Below are 13,531 nucleotides of genomic sequence, written 5' to 3' on the forward strand. Positions count from 1 at the left end.
TCAGGTGAATTAGATAACTTTTTTTTTAACAAATCTTTTTCTTTAAAACATAGCATTTTTTATTTGTTTTTTAAAGTATATCTCCTTTATTTATCATTCAATTTAAAGAAAAAAGTTATAGCACAAAGTTTAATACCTATCAAATAAAACGGCAAACTCAGAAATCTAATACGTGATGTGTGCTATTTAAAAAAAATATTTTAAAAATTTCAATAAAAAATACCTTAAAATTATGTATTAGATAGTTAAAAAAATTGAGAAAAAATAGAAAAATAAATTTGCCGATGTGTTCTCTCACTATCTTTATTCCAATTTCTTTTTAGATTTTTAAAATCCATTCATAAATAAGGGGGTTTTTAGAATTTGAATGTAGAAAATGTATGTTTTGAGAAAAACGCAGTTAAAGTTAGCTAACCATTTATTTTGCTTTCAGAAGCATATAAAGTTTCTTGAAAAAGCCTACACGGCGTCTGTTTCCTTCTTTTTTATAAGAGATATTTCCTCTAAAAAACAAAACATTTATCACTTAAAGAAAATAGTTTATATTATTTTTGGGGGGTTATCATAGAACGCCACTCTACTCTTGTGCTGCCAAGTTTTTAGAATGCTAATGAGGCCCTCCTTCATATCCTCCTTTTTATGTTCTTTGCTTCTTTTGCTTTCTTGAATGCATAGCAGACCTTCGTTTCCTGGTCTTCTCTTTCATCTGAAGGTCTTTCAGGCTTTCTCCTGTTGTTTTTCTCATAATAGGCAGCAATGAACTTGGTGCATAGCCGATATTATGTTCCATTGCAGCAACATGTTTCGATATATAAATGAAGCTGTTGTTTCACCGATATGTTCTGTTTTCACACTTTCATTAGCTTGCACTTTGGTATATTGAAAAACAGATGGCACCTCACACTTACACTTTAGTTTCAAGTCAACATCAAAACGGTTTTTATCAATTTCAAGTGTTATATTGCTGTCACACTGCCCGCAATACGTCTAACTAAAAGCTTCATTTAGAGCTCTCAAGGGTAATGAAACTATTTCTCAATCATTGCTTACACTCAGAACGTCTTCTTTTTCAGTCATATAACTTCTCAATAAAAAAACTCCTTAGGTTGGCTCCTGATAAAACACTGACATCACCTGCTACGTCAGGGACAGCAATTACATCTTGAAAATGCTCATTCTCTTTCTCCTCCCCCTCCTCATCATCAGATAACTTCAAAACAAAGTTGTCGGTGCCATCATCATCATCATCATCTTGATATATTTGTGCAAGGGAATAATAGAATTCCCTCGGAGCTTCGTAATAGGAAGTATTTGGCATCTCCCCAGCACTCATGGTTAGTGGTGACATGTGAGAAGCTACATTAGCTTTCTATACTTTTAGTTTCAAGATAAGTTTTGATATTATGAGAGCTTGCTTCCCTTCGTTTACTAAACTTCTTTTTTGGCATGTTAGTAGTATATATAATACGCAATTGATGTCTAAAAGTCTGAGGAAGTGTTGCAATTGATTGAAAATAACAAATACACGATTGCATAAAAAAATACAAGAATTCTCTCTCGAGACAAGTGGATCACGTTATTCAGTCATGGGAAGAGTTGCCATCTCTATCATGAAAACATATTGTACGGCATACGAAACAAAATGCAATGAAAAGAAACTCAAATACTTAAAGAATGAATGGAAAATGAAATAGTAAAACCACCCCTAACCAGACCTTTAATTCTCTACTTGGATGTGGCCTTTAAATTGGCCTTTAAACCATTTAAAAAGCTTCGTATTGATATTACCTTACGTGTGGCAACGGCCGGGACCCAGATGTATGGAAATATGACGATAACTCATTTTCATGAATTTGAGCCAATTTCACCAAAATTACATGCCACTCATACCCTTAATCATGATCAAGCATTCCTGTCCAAACAAACTTTGTTGGCATTTGAACAAACACCACTTTACCATTATCAGGAGTATGGACAATGCAAATGTTACAATGACAAAATCTGCAAATACATTTGCTCACCTTGGCATCCAATAATCACAAATCTCAATATGGGACACTCCTACCTAATTCAGTAAGATCTCTGCTCTGTTGCGAATGCCATTATGTCAAGAAAGACTAAGTACCATTGATTTTCCTGTGGCCATTCATTGCCCAGCTAGATATCTATTCCTGGGCCTGTCCCACATTATCAGATTCATGCAAGTAAATATATATCAGTTGCTGAAGTTGAACTACTGGAAGTAAATCCTAAATAACTCATATTCCTGATGGGAGTAAATCAGCTTGCTCCAGAATGTGATTTGTTTCCAACCTTTTCAGATGTCACCATGTTTACCCTGTAGAGAAATGTACATGAATAGTTGTAGTCTGTTTTGAACAATTACCCATTTATTCAAGAAAATCTTGACAATGAAAATGGACCTAGTTTATAACTATTGGTGATGGTGAGCAAGTGCCACTGAGGCATTTGACAAGTAAATACCACAAACCTGTACTAAGGACAACAATTTTGTGTTAACATATTACCTGATATGTATGCTTGCAATTATTTGTTTTTCTCTTTTGGAATTTGTACACTAATTATGTTTCATAATTACAGATCATGGATATTCAAGTTGAATAAAATCTTCAGGGTGTATATGCTTATTTTAAACACCAAAATAATGTACTCTGCATCAAGTGTGTGTTTGACTAATACCATTAGAAAATAATATAGTACTTGAATGCTATGAATGAATTGACGGGATATCCCAAGTATAGTGCCTCTTGAAAAAAATTATGGACTGTAGTTACATTATAGTGGCTTTTTAACTAAGGACCTAGTGTTTTGAAGTTGATATACAGTGAAGTTCAGCAAAATTGTTTAATTACCTTCGTCTGATGTGGTAGTGGTGTGATTTTTATATTGCATTCCATCTACAAAGCAGTCTGGATATCTCCCTGATGTATTTGTCACAGCAATTATATACATTTATTTTGTATGGTTTTTCCAACTCTCAACTATATAGGGAAAATGTTAAATTTTTCTATAAAGGTAATAATGAAAACATTTTGAAGTACATTAAAATTTTAAATCTGTGCTAAGCATTACATATCAACTTTCATATCTGGATTTTCATGCTTGTATATGATATTGTAGTCTATATGTATTACAGGTACAATCACAAAACTTTTTTTTAAATTAAAATATTAGGCAAATTCACCTGTAGTAAACCTACAAATAAAAAATTTATTAACATTAATTTTGGTACTCAATTGTTGCAAGTATCATAAAAAAATAATAGCTTTATAATTTTAGACTAATATTTTTAGTTTAAGTGAACTTTTAATCTTTTGAGAAAGCACCGGTGTTTTTGTCTGGACAAAATATACCTTAATGGCAGACTTAATAATGAGGCACAGGTGACTTACTCTCTCTAGAAACTAGAGTTATCACAAAGTATAAAATAGCACTTAAAAAAATCACAATGGACATCCATGCTGAATAAAACTATGATTACATATTAAGATAAAGAATAAAATTTCAAACATACAGTTCTACTGCTGTCTATAAATATAGAATATACAACATACATATATTTTCACCATTCTTATAAGGCCAGTTGTAATGAACTGTGCTGGTTTGCAGGCATATTCTAAAATAATCCAGGAGCATCATTTTCCTTATTGCTTTGCTTCTCGAAGAACATAAAATCCTGTAAAAAAAAAGGGAGGGGGGGATTGTTATTAATAATCTTGATACTAATTTGTCTACTGATGGATGACATCAATATTGTGCATTCTACACTTGAAATTCTACCCACGAGTTCCATAGCTCTTCAAACATTGCAGTTCAAAACCATTACATACTTTTGGATATAAAATGCACTAAAAACCTGTACAGTAATTAGCTTATCCTTCAAATGCTAACAACTAAATTGATAAAATGGAAAGGACACCATTCTGCATCACTTGAATAGACTTGACAAGTGCTAATAACTGACTAAAAGCCATTATGTAACTTGAATAGACTTGACTAGTGCTTATAATTGGACTAAAAGTTCTCACCTACAAATCCATTCCATTATGTACATAATTATTTGTTACAAGTACAGGCAGTCCCCATGTTACGACAGGGGTTCCATTCTTGAGACGCATCATAAGCCAAAAATCGTCATAAGCCAGAACATCGTAAAAAATCATAAGAAAACCTTATTTTTAATGCTTTGGGTGCATTGAAAACTATGTAAACTGCATTCTTAGTGCATTTTTCATAAAAACTCTTCAAATATTGATTATTTTGCATTTTTGGTGTCATATTTCATCTGCCAGATCAGCGTTGTAGGCTTTGTAACCCTAGAACATGTGTTGTAACCCTGGAAATAATGTATGATGAATATAATTGAGAAGCGCCTCAACCTCGGAACGTCGTAAGCCGAACCCGTCGTAACCTGGGGACTGCCTGTATTCAAATTATTGCAATTTATGTGTGCATGTGCACACTCCAATACTTGTGCTGCTTAACCTTCATTGCTGATTGAACCCTCAAATCTTCATAACTGACTGAAATCCCAATTTCTAAAACACCCCTCCTGCTGTCTTGTTCAGTTGTCTTTGACATCTACCATGCCAATCCAGAAAAGAAGCAGGTTCCTGTTGGCAAAGTAGCCTTTATATTACAGATGGGTTCTATCAAGGAAATTTGTCTAAGCTCAATGGGATTCTACAACTGGTTCTTTCTTGTTCTAAAATATTCTGTGTCTGTGAGTGTATGTTTGCTTATGGACATCTGCCCTAACCTAATATCCAATCCAAGTCTTTGTCCTTGGAACAGTTAATTACTCACAGCCACTTCTCCATTTGCACCCTCCAGATATAGTTAGCCTTAGGTTGGTAGGCAGTCTCAATGTTTTCATGTTATGATCCAGACCACAGAGTCAGTTCTTTGCAATCTTTATCAGTGGTAGGACAATTAGAATCTGCTGAAGGGAGTACCTTTGGTGTCATCAGGTCTTAAACTCATAATGTTTTCTGCAGCCTTGACTGCAGGATGGACCATCTGTTGATGTTTTGAGAGATAAGGATTTGGTCCAGGGAGGGAAGCTGCATGCATATAAATAACCTAGAGCTTCAGGCAGTTTTTCAGGTCCTACAAGCATATGTGATAATTTTCTTGGTTTGTTGCACATAGGATGTGGTCAACATCACCACAGCCATGCTGTACCTAAGAACCCAGGTGATACAAGGTTGGAGTTTCTCACCTTAACTGACAGATCTTCATATGGGCAGGAGGGCAAGAGGCGTACATAGTGCTTCATTTACATACCAAAGATTTGCTAAGTCCTGGCATTAGCTCTCAGCAGAGCTCATGTTATGCTGCCAGAGTGGTCCCTTTAGGGAGTTGTCTGCAAGGCTTCAAGCCTGGTGTGGGACACACTCTTGCTGGATCTATCTGTCATGTTACTAAATGCCAGAATACTATTGCTATATTGCCCACTGTAGCTGGTGGACCCACCAGCTTGGGTTGTAGAGACATGTTCCAGCCTCGGGGAAAGCTTAATGTCTACACATTTCAGCCATCCAGACTGCCGAGACAGGTCCTAGCAATGTTTTAAGAAATCTACAAGCAATAAATCTTTAAAAAGCCCTGCATTCACAGTGATTTGTTTCAATATTTTTTCCATTCTTTACCACATCTTACAAACTCGAAATTTAGCAGCAATGGTATGACATTGATTAGTATTTGATTGCATCTTTATAGTCAGCAGATGTACAAATTAAAACCAAGGAATGGTATAGTACTCTCATTTTCTGCATAAATTGAAAGGTCCTCAAGGGTGAGGATGATCATTTACAGCATTGTTTTCTTTCCATAAACACCAAACATATCCAATATTTCTACTTCAGTTAAGTAAAAGTTCTTTATTAATTATAACTCCTGTCATCCACAGAATTGAAAACAAATTTACCTCTTTCATCATTTCCTCATTTACTTTCACAATTTAGCATAAAATGTGATAAATTTTTAATCAATTTGTATTTTTCATAGCTAATAGACCTGTAGTCTTAGCAATAGGATAAATCATTTGGTGCTAAATGGAAACCATTTAATAACAATAAAAAATTGTACAGTCAAACCTTGGTTTTTGTACCCCTCTCATTTCGTACCTTTCGGTTATCGTAGACTTTTTTCTACCAAGTTTTTTCTCAGTTATTGTACGTTTCCTCGATTTTCGTACACTCTAAAATGCTCCATCTGGGTCCCAGCATATGACTGGGCCCCGTATCGAGTGCCCAAACAAAGCATCCCATCTTCTGTTGTGACCCATTCTGCTTTTGTGTTTGTTGTTTTTGTGCTTTTTCATTCGAGTGCAACTGCTAAATAAGCCATCATGGGGCCAAAGAAAGTTCCAAGTGCTAGCCCTTCTGTAAAAAAAGGCAAGAAACAATAGAATTTGAGAAAGAACTCTTGGCAAAGTGTTGGAGGAAGTTGCATGCTGATCTCAGCGGGAAAATGCCTACAATAAGCGCTGCTGTTACTGAATTTAAGGCCAGCAGAGGCTGGTTTGAAAAATTCAGAAAATACATGGGCATACATAATGTGCCTACTTCAAGGATTAAGGGGACATGTTTGCGAAGTGGAATGATGTGAGAAATTTTGTCGAGAATTATCATCCCAACTAAGAAGTTGTAATCCATGTCTCCAACATGTTTAATGACAATGTCATGTTTAATTTTACACAAATTTTAAAGAAATGCCAGAAACAAATGTCTCTGGACAGTTCTGTTGTGTGACAGGGGTCCAGAAACTCTCAAGCTGGTCCTAGTGCCAGTAAAAAACAAAGGGGAAGTAACCTCAGATAGTGGCCGTAAAAAACAAAGAGAAGTAACCCTAGATAGGTCCTTGATACCCGAAGTCCTTCTGGAGGGAGATTCCCCTTCCATACAATAACCTCTCCTCCTTTCCGTCTTCCATATGCTAAGAAGTGTTTTCCATAAGTTAAGAGTGATGTTGAATGTTCATTTATTCATTTCATTAGTCATTAATATTTATTTCTCATTGTTTTCTGTATGTAAAACTGTATTTATTCCCTATAAAATGTATTTTTTGTTAATGTTTTTGGGGGTCTGGAATGCATTAATTGTATTTACATTCTTCCTTACAGGAATTATTGTTTCAGATTTTGTACGTTTTGGTGTTCGTGGGAGGTTCAGGAACGGATTATGTACAAAAACCGAGGTTCCACTGCATATGCAAGGAATCTGTGGCAACTGGCATCTAAAGCGTATAGTACTATATGAGGTGGAAGCTGGTCAGCGACCACACTTGAACCCTGTGTCATATTTAGTCTTTCTTCCGACCCAGGATTACAATAGGGGTGGCTAGAGGTAGGCAGTCAGTGTTAAGACCTCAGGTTTGTTAGATATGAAAAATACAAAATAAGAAATTTGTCATTTGTTCACATGCAGAACAAACCTTTGGTCTTAACAATAAGATTGACTCATACTTGGAGGGAGGTACGAGAATCCTGAATTGATTGCAGGTCTGGCACACCTGACCACTCTTCCTAGAAATGAGAATTCTGAAGAGGGTTTAAGCCTGAGAGAGGTTAGATATATGGGAATCTAAATCTCAGTCCACTGGGAGTACAGTGTAACATGTCATGATTCACTGCACACAAGGAAGACAGAACTATACCATATTGACCATAAGCAAAGGGTTGTCAACATTCCTCACTCCCTTTGCTCGAGAGAGGAGTATATGTTACTGAGAAGCAGATTTTTATGCTGTATGGAACACAAAAAAGTGCTGTTACAGTAAGGCTACCAAACTCCCCTGCATCAAGCCAGTTCCAGCGTATGATGTGTGTAATCTTCAACAAGCCCATAGAAATGAAGGGGGAAAAAGGGAAAGAAAAGACTGATCCTCTCACTCATTCTCTTCCATACAATCGTCTTAAGCATGATATTAACTGTCCCGCCAGGGGCACTTAATGAACTACACAACTTGTAGGGCAGCCACCACTGGGCCAAAGGAAAGAAGGAAAGAGCATCCTTTAGGTAGAAGGAAGTGAAAGTGGCTTGCCAAAGCCAGGAACCAATTCAAAATTCTATGAACAGACAAGTTCTTCTTACAAGCCAGGGAGGAACTTATTCTTCTGATGTCTTGTGCTCTTGCATGCACAGTATTGGTGACAGAACTTGCAGATAGTGAAAAAGAGTGGGCTTGCTTAACCCTTAATGGACAGGGTAATAAATCAATATGCAGCACCCGAGGCCGGGTAAACTTTGATGTCAGCCAATTTAAGAAAAAAAAACGTCAATGAAAAGAGGAAGATTTGCAAACGCACAAGGTGTAAGAAAAAAAATTCTAAAATTTCTATATTTTCCACTACAAGTTGAAAATAACTATTTATCAACCCTTTGTAGGGCCTCTTTTACAATACAATAATAAATTTTACTCCGTTATACATGATTTTTCTAAGAAATAAATTTACTTTATTCTGTAAAATTATAACTATGTTAAAACATAAGAAATAAAATTAGTAACAAATTCTGAGCATATTTGTTGTAAAATATTTATGTAAATTTACCCAGAATGAAGATGCAATAACTTTTTTGGATTTATACATACAAGTCTTTTCCAATATTTCTTTGCACTTTTCTTTGTAAAATTACATTTATAACTGACATACTGTCATAGAAGATAAGAACTAAAACCAACTAAAACCCCTTGGAATACTTATGAGCAAATTTACGAAAAGAAGTCTTGTGAGACTTCATACCCCCTTGAAGTCAAGAACATAACCAAGTCTCTTATGAGCCACCCAGTGGATTTTAGCCAGTCTAAAAGTTGCCATTAGTGAATTTATGGGCTATAGAAGTAATGGCACCTCTTTCCTGCCTGATTCCCCCAAATCGATGGCGTGTAATTTTGCTACTCACCACGAGTCACTCCATCGTCCACTCAAAACCTGTTATTGTTACTCGTGAGCATGTCTATCCATTAAGGGTTAATCACCTCACATAGCCTAAATGAAATGGTGGACACTTCCTTCTTGGCTCAGCCTGTGCTAACAAAAAGTCTACAACACCTGTCTTAGGTGCAAAGTCCTTTTTAGATAACAACACAGAGCACTGACGGAACACAGCAGTAACTCCTCGGGATTGTTGTCAACAAATTTTGTTATCATAAGCTGAAGGATTTTGAGTCTTGGCCACAAATTCCAGGACAAATTCGAAAGCTACAGCCCTCCACCCCTGGTGTGTTTTACGTCATAATCTAGGCCCTGCTCAAAGTTCTTGAACAACACAGATTTCCCATGATGAAGGGATGTCCATGTCTTTCAGATGTAGAATTAATTAAGTTTCTATGTTCTGAGAAAAATCAGAAAGTCCACCATGTGCAAACAGAAGTTCCGAGTTGAGAGAAAGCCTATAGACGACATCAGTCACAGTAGACAGTCCACTTCCCCTGGTACATGGCTAACAAAGATCTCCTGAGGTAGCCTGACATCAAAGTCGCTGCTCTGCAAGAAAAACCTCTCGCTTGCAAGAGATACTTGAGTCTCCAGCCATGAAGAGGTAGGGACCCAACTGACTGGTGGTACGTCTCCAAAAGAGGCTGGCAAAGAAAGTTGTGCCAAGGAGGAATCTATCTTGGCACCTCTGAAAGAAGAGACAAAGTCCAGGAACCACTCTGCTTGGGACTACAAAGGAGTTACCAGGGTCATCCTGAGATTCCTGGAACCCATCACTCTGATCAGGACATGAAGGATCAGTCAGAATGGAGGGAAGATGTACACTTCTAGATTGTCCCAAAAATGCTGAAGGGCGTCCACCACAGCAAATGGATCTAGGACCAATGAAAAATAGATCACTAGCTTCCTGCTGAAGCATGTAGTGAAGAGGTCTTATCATGGATCTTCCCCATACATGGAATAACCTGTCTGCTTTGTCCTGATGCAGAGGCCAATCAACCCCTAGAACTTGACTGCGATGATTTAGCTTTTGGCCACCATATTCCTCTTCCCCAGAATGAGCTCCACCGAGTTGTTGATCACCCACTGGTATAATTCGACTGTCAATGATTGAAGTTGGCGAGACATTAGCCCGTTTGTTCACGTACACTACCACCTTGGCATTGCCCGACATCAAAACGACGGAGTGACCCAACACTCCGTCTCAAAAATCCTGAAGTCCCAGGAAAGTTGCTTTCAACCCAAAAACCAATTGACATGGAGTTGTTTGTCCCGAGACCTCCATGACCCTGAGGCCAGGCACTCATGATAAGCGTCCCAACCTCCCACTGTCAGGTTCTGGTCATCCAACCACCACAGGAAGTTGCTTAGCACATCTGGTGAAGGAGGGACCTCAAACTGAGGGGAATCTCCTGCCAGGGACCAAAACTCCTTCAGTCTCCACTGCAGGGATTGAATGTGATGATGCCCATGAGGGACCAGCCTCTTGAGAGAAGACAAGAGACCCAAAAGTACTTGCCACTGGTGAGCTGGTTGCTGCCCCCTTCCACCCACAACCCTTGAAAGGAGGGAGCGAGCCACAGTCCTAAATTTCTTTAACCTCTGGTTCGTTGGTAAAACCCTCGATGATGCTGTTTTTACCACCATTCCCAGGTAAAAGAATCCTCTGGGAGTTAAGCAGATTGGAATTCTCCAGATTTATCACGATGCCTGGGCTCTCACAATGCTGGAGAAGACGATTCCTGTCCTGAACCAGTTTCTCCCGGGAACTTGCCTAGACCAGCCAGTCATCGAGATATCTCACATGCCGAAGCAAAGGTCCTTGAACTGGAAGACCTGCTTCGCAAGACTGAAGCGGAGGAATCTCCTGGAAGAATGGTAGATAGGAATATGGAAGTAGGCATCCTTCAAGTCTACAGACAGCATGCAGTCATTCTTCCTTATGGCTGCCAAGAATGTCCAGGGTGTCTCCATCCTGAACCTAGTCTTCTTGATGAAGTGGTTCAGCACTGATAGGTGAATCACTGGCCTCCAATCGCCAGTATCCTTCAGTACTAGGAAGACCAGACTAGAACCCCGGAGAAGGACGAACTACCCTGTTCACTGCGCCTTTGTCCATGATCTTTGTCACTTCCTCCTGGCGAGATAAGTGCTTTGGAAAGCCTTGGCTTTACGTCAAGTGCAGGAGATGATGATCGGAGAGAGGAGGGGGTAAGTCGAACAGAGGTAGATACCCTACCCGAAAAACATCTACTACCCACGATTCCGCTCCATACAATTGCCACTTGGCCAAATGGCTCGCTAGGCATCCTCCTGACTTCTGGCAACAGGCGGGAAGTGGCGCCCTCTCTATCAATGACCTGCCTTGCCTTTGACCCTCCCCCCCTCCCCGGTCTTGAAGAGCGAGACTGAAAGGGGTGCTGCTGCAGCAGCTTCTTTGGAGTAGGTGTCAGCTGAGAAGCCCTAGTCGAAGTTGATGGTTTTGAAATCCTCTGTATCCTGCATCAAAGTCCAAAGTCCTGAAGTAGAAGGAAGAGAAAGATCCTAATTGCTTCCTCTGGCCACTAGAAAGCTCCTCCTTGAAGGACAAACATCATCTCTTCCCCTCAAAGAATCATCCACGAACTAAGGAATATGTATGTGTCCCCATCCGACTGAGAAGTCACGTATGCGGATGCATGACGATATACGACGTAAGTGACACCGTCTGGAAGAATGAAGCAGAAGCATGAACCTCCGCCTTGACAAGTCACGACCACTGACTCTGGAAGGTGAATGACAAATGTAGGACCTCTAGGAGAATGACACAAGAACGACTTGGTTTTTCGGAAATTGGAGAAAGTCAACCTCTCTCAGAACTATGAAGGGCCATAGAGGCATGTCTGCCATGAGGGACATCTGTCAACATCACAGCCATCACTTTAAACATGTCCGTGGACATGAGCAACAGGCGAGGAAGATGATGGTGAGGAAGAAGAAGACAATCATGAGGATGAAGAAGACAACCGTACCTCTGTCGAATAACAGAGTCCAGTTTTTCCATCATAACCTGCACAAAAACCTCAGACGGATTAGCAACTGTTGAAGATGACATCATGGTGGTCAGACTCTGCCAGAGTCGATAGCCTCGCTGTTGGCGAGGAAAAAGGCAACCCAAGATGAGGTGCAGTAATGATGGCATCCCACTAAGCGGCAGCACACGCAACCCATAGTACATAGTGGAGGCCGGGAGGAGGGGGGACTGCTAGGGGAGCCACTGCTGGAAGGCATACAGACATGAAATGGGACAATAGGCCTTCCAAGTAGGGAGGCCCAAGTAGGCCTAAGGAGGCCCACACAGACAACATCTTGTGCACATTGGACCCTGAAACAAAATAACAAGATGGCGCTGCCTTCTCCCTCCCCAAAGGGACATCTCCCCCTGAGAGAGAGGGCAGCATTAAACAAAATATTACCCTGAGCAACTCTCAATGCTTCCAAAAACACTTGAGGTTGCACAGTATATTACATAAATTTAAACAAAATATTACCCTGAGCAACTCTCAATCCCTCCAAAGACACTTGAGGTTGCACAGTATATTACATAAATTTAAATATCTCCACTTACTGCCTTAGAAAGGCAAACTGGGGCAAAATACTAACAAGGGTATCCACAAATCAAACCTACCCTTAGAATTTATGGGCCACTTATCAACAAATAGTCGTCACCATATAAACTCTCCAGTATAAACACTACAAAGTGGTGGCTGACCCCTCCACAACTCCCAATAATTCTTCTAATTCTATTTCTGGGCTCGCCCATGTTGCTCCGTGAAATACGTTCCTTTAGCGCTATTTCTAAGGTAAAATATTGCTAAAATGCCAGAGAACTGCTAAATTGGACATGCCAGAATATTCTGACTTGCTCACCCTTTTCAAAAAGGTGTCGGTATGAATCTGGGGCGAGTGAAAAACACTACCACAGCCGCCTCTCCAATTAACCTTTTCCACATCAAACCCTTTAGAAAAGGGGAGCCGTGCTACGGCTCACTCCCTGCTACTGCGAAGGTAGCGTCAGTGACGACTCCTTTGATAGCCATTTCGAGAGCTGCACATAATTTTTGCGTTCTATTATTCTCTGCCTTTTTGGCTTGTGTTTTTTAGTTATGGATCGTCAATCTGCTTCTTCATCCAAGTTAAGTACTGGTTTTTTGTTCGACCCTATTTAGGGAGTGATTTTGACCTTCGTGGTCCTTTTATTTAGGGTTTTGTCTGGCGTCGCCTTCGCTGAAGCAGCTGTGCGCCGCCATTACGCGTTCCCCTTTTGTGTCGTTTCGGTTTCGCATGGTCTTACATACTTCGTGAACCGAGTAGTATATCAGTACCCTTTATTTGCCTTTTCTTGGATGGCAGTTTTGTCGATCGTGTATATGTTTTATATTTATTATTTTCGTGTCTTAGCACGGGGGTTTCCTTTCGAGCACGTGTCTTTGTTTCGTGCCTCATCGGGTACCCACCATTATAGTTTTACTGATTTTCATTATGATTTTATTTTGTTTGTTTTCGTTATCATGCCTACCCTGGCTGTCT

At 39.4% G+C, this 13,531-nt stretch overlaps 1 protein-coding gene across 8 annotated transcripts in view; it reads right to left on the minus strand.

Annotated features, from left to right (window-relative positions):
- Nucleotides 1-400: 400 nt before the first annotated feature.
- Nucleotides 401-13,531, minus strand: part of LOC135220816 (phospholipid scramblase 2-like) — a 126,267-nt gene continuing 113,136 nt past the window's right edge. For all 8 annotated transcript variants that reach the window (XM_064258347.1, XM_064258344.1, XM_064258348.1 and 5 more), the window contains one exon: nt 401-3,697. In XM_064258347.1, the coding sequence (XP_064114417.1) occupies nt 3,638-3,697 (60 nt within the window). In that variant the 3' untranslated portion in view covers nt 401-3,637. The remainder of the gene's footprint in view (nt 3,698-13,531) is intronic.

Source organism: Macrobrachium nipponense, chromosome 2 (genome assembly GCF_015104395.2).
Source record: "Macrobrachium nipponense isolate FS-2020 chromosome 2, ASM1510439v2, whole genome shotgun sequence".
NCBI classification, from domain to species: Eukaryota; Metazoa; Arthropoda; class Malacostraca; order Decapoda; family Palaemonidae; genus Macrobrachium; species Macrobrachium nipponense.